The sequence below is a fragment of the Phaseolus vulgaris genome, chromosome 1 (genome assembly GCF_051622355.1).
Source record: "Phaseolus vulgaris cultivar YP4 chromosome 1, ASM5162235v1, whole genome shotgun sequence".
Lineage (NCBI taxonomy): Eukaryota > Viridiplantae > Streptophyta > Magnoliopsida > Fabales > Fabaceae > Phaseolus > Phaseolus vulgaris.
Window position 1 is genome coordinate 3,878,059 of NC_143498.1, and position 3,228 is coordinate 3,881,286.

Genomic DNA, 3,228 nt, shown 5'->3' on the forward strand with positions numbered 1-3,228 from the left:
ACGAATTTAGAAACTATTTATTAATAATAAGAACTAATTTAGAAAACAATAATTTTTTTAATTACTATAAGTATGATTTGATTTTATTCTAATTATTTAAGACTAAGAATGCTTATTTAGGTTAAGTGTTAATTATGGACTAAGAATGCTTATTTAGGTGAAGTGTTAATTATGGAGGGGACATTTAAAACATATATGCTGAAAGACTTTAATAAATAATTTTTATACAAAAACACATATATATATATATAATTATAAATGATATCAATTATTTTATGATAAAAATTAGATAAATGTTCAATCCAACCATTAATATTAGAATCAAAGATAATTTGATATTAAACCTAATTTATTTAGTATATTTAGGTAACCGAATAAAAACAAAACAAACTCAAATTGGCTTTTAATAAATTTAGGTTACCGAATAAAAAAACTAAATTCAATTTGGCTTGATAGCAGTCCTAGGTATGTATATTTCTACAAGATATTTGTTTCTCAATTGAGTTAGGTAACTTTTCCAAAATTAAACATTTTTATTTTCCTACAATAAACACATAATTTTACTTTTGTATTTTTAACCGATATTAGATAAGAAAGACTAAAAATATTTTTTCCATTTTTTTAGAGACAAAAAGGCATGTTTAACTCTTAAATTTATTTCAATTTAAATTAGTTTTTCATATTAATTTAAGGATATATTTTATTCTTGATCGTTAATATTTATTTTAACAATTAAGTGACATGTTAATGATCTCCCCCTTTGAAAACTATAAAGATTAAATGTATAATTAGTTTTTTTTTTTAAGAATTAAAATTACAACTTCATAAAAATATGAAATAAACAAGGTCAAGTCTAAAAGGAATGGAATCGAGGAAAGAATTGCAGAAAAAAATAAGATTAAAGAAAAAAGATAAATTAATTAGTACTTAATACTCGATTAAAAAAGATTATAATTTCTTAACTACAAAAAGTTGATCGAAACTCCATCAAATAGCTAATAATAATATGATAAATATATAAAGGGATTTAATTTCAAAAGATAGAAGTTAGTTAGATAAGTAAAGAAAATGAATAGAAAGCTTTTTCTTCACATACTTATTAAACGAGTTAAGAGAAGAATTTAATTTGTTCAGATAAAAAATGTGTTAAAAATATAATTTATTTTCAATTTAAATCTAATTAATAATATGTATGAGAGAGCTTTTTCCAGCATTTATATAATGGAACAGCTGGAACCAATGACATCATTCTCAACATAATTTTATGGCTTTCTTAATTGGTTTAATTTTCCACAAAATAAGTGTAATGTATTATTGTTTTTTTAATTTATCAAAATATTAGACTCTCAAATTATTTTAATTCAAAACAATATATATATATATATATATATGATTACTCCATAAAAAATGATTAAAAACTTGTGAGTTCATGAATGTATATGCTCTAATAGTCCTAAAATAAACGCCAAAATTCTTAATTACAAGAATATCTTTCACACAATCAATAAAATCAATACACATAAATTAATTATCCAAAACAGTAGCCACAAACAGAGAAAACGAAGAAGAAGAAGAAAGATTCTTACAAATTCAATTGAAATCTCTGCTCTAACCTAAGCGATTCTACTTCCTAGCTTGAACCTTCACAACGGTTTCAAACGCAGGTTTGCTCTTCGCCACAGCGTAGCTTCTACTCCTCGGATACAGATCGGCGGCGAAAGCCACGCCTCCTTCCGTCTCCACCGCTTTATCCTCGTCGATCCTCGCCATCCCGACGCTGCTAGACTTCGGCAACACTTTCGAGACGTGGATTCGATTCGCCGACGTCGTTCTCGCCGACGCGGCTCTCACGAGCTCCGCGTAGTCCTCGTCGCCAACCTCGGACCTGACCGACGAGGCCGCCACGCTGTGGCTCCTGGAGAACCTTCCAGCACCTTCCATAGGATCGCCGTAGTAGCTCACGTGCTGGCCGCAGTTGGTTATGCTCCGCACGTACATGTCCCTCGCCTTCCCCAACGCTCTTATCGGCGATCCGATGATCCTCATCAGCTTGCTCCCACTCCTCCTCTCCATTTTTCCCAACGCTTCAAATTCTAACCGTCGCTAACGAAATGCGAAACTAAAAATTGTTGAATTGTAACTGTTGCCAAAGAAATGAAAGGTTGAAAGAATATGAAGGCAACAACTATGTGGAAGTTTATATTTATATTGTTTTGTGAGGGAAACTGTGAGCAGCAAGTGAGGTGGAGTTTTCCGCAGCACACCGGATTATTTATGAAGACTAATGGATTCTGTTACAGATAAGAATGAAACCGTGGAACTTAGTATATGCTATTATTATCTTAATCCATTTATTCACAATTCAATTCAATCAAAATTAAAATATACATAAGTTAGTTTACAAGGACATTGACTATTTTCTATTCAATAACACTTATTCACTTAAATTCATTTTTATTTTTTTAAATAATTACTTCTACACTAATTTCAAAAACTTTCATTCATTCTTAAATTACATTCTCTTATATAATCATCACCATGTTAAAATCATTTTTTTTTATGAATCAAATTAACTCTCCTTATACTAGGTATTGTGTTATTAAAGTGTTTTATCAAAAACTCTGAAAAAATAGTGAAATTATAACTTATTATAGAAAAAGTCTCATTCATGAATAGGATACATAATTAGATATCTGAATTAACTTAAATTTCACATGCATCTCTAGAATACTGCATATAAATTACAATTAAAATAATTAAAAAAAACATAAAACTTATTCAAAACATAATTTATCTTAAAATATATTCATATTAGTAGATATGGTCTTACTTCTACTAAATAATTTAGTGATGATTTATTATATGAGGAGTAAATAAATGTAAATATTTTAACAAATAAAAATAAAGAAAGTCAACCTTTTAATATATTTATATTTTAATAAAATATTAATCATAAAATATTTAAAATGTTATTACTGTTAAATATGAAATGAAAGGACAAGAATACTTGAATACAACCTAACACCGAAATGAAATCTTTGTTTTGTTTTGTTAATAGATTAAGAATAAATCATTGAATATCATTATTTATTTATATTAATTTTATGATTAATACTAACAAATTAATATTTTTACATAACACTCTATATATAATCAATATTTCTATAAATTTTATTTTTTACTTTATTTATTTATTTTTATATTATTTTATTGATACTTTACATAAAT

General features: G+C 26.9%; 1 protein-coding gene across 1 annotated transcript; it reads right to left on the minus strand.

The window, feature by feature from the left end:
- Positions 1-1,505: 1,505 nt before the first annotated feature.
- Positions 1,506-2,266, minus strand: LOC137815343 (uncharacterized). Its single transcript, XM_068618488.2, has one exon. It carries the CDS (start codon positions 2,071-2,073, stop codon positions 1,624-1,626), a length of 450 nt encoding a protein of 149 aa, XP_068474589.1. The 5' UTR covers positions 2,074-2,266; the 3' UTR covers positions 1,506-1,623.
- Positions 2,267-3,228: the final 962 nt, after the last annotated feature.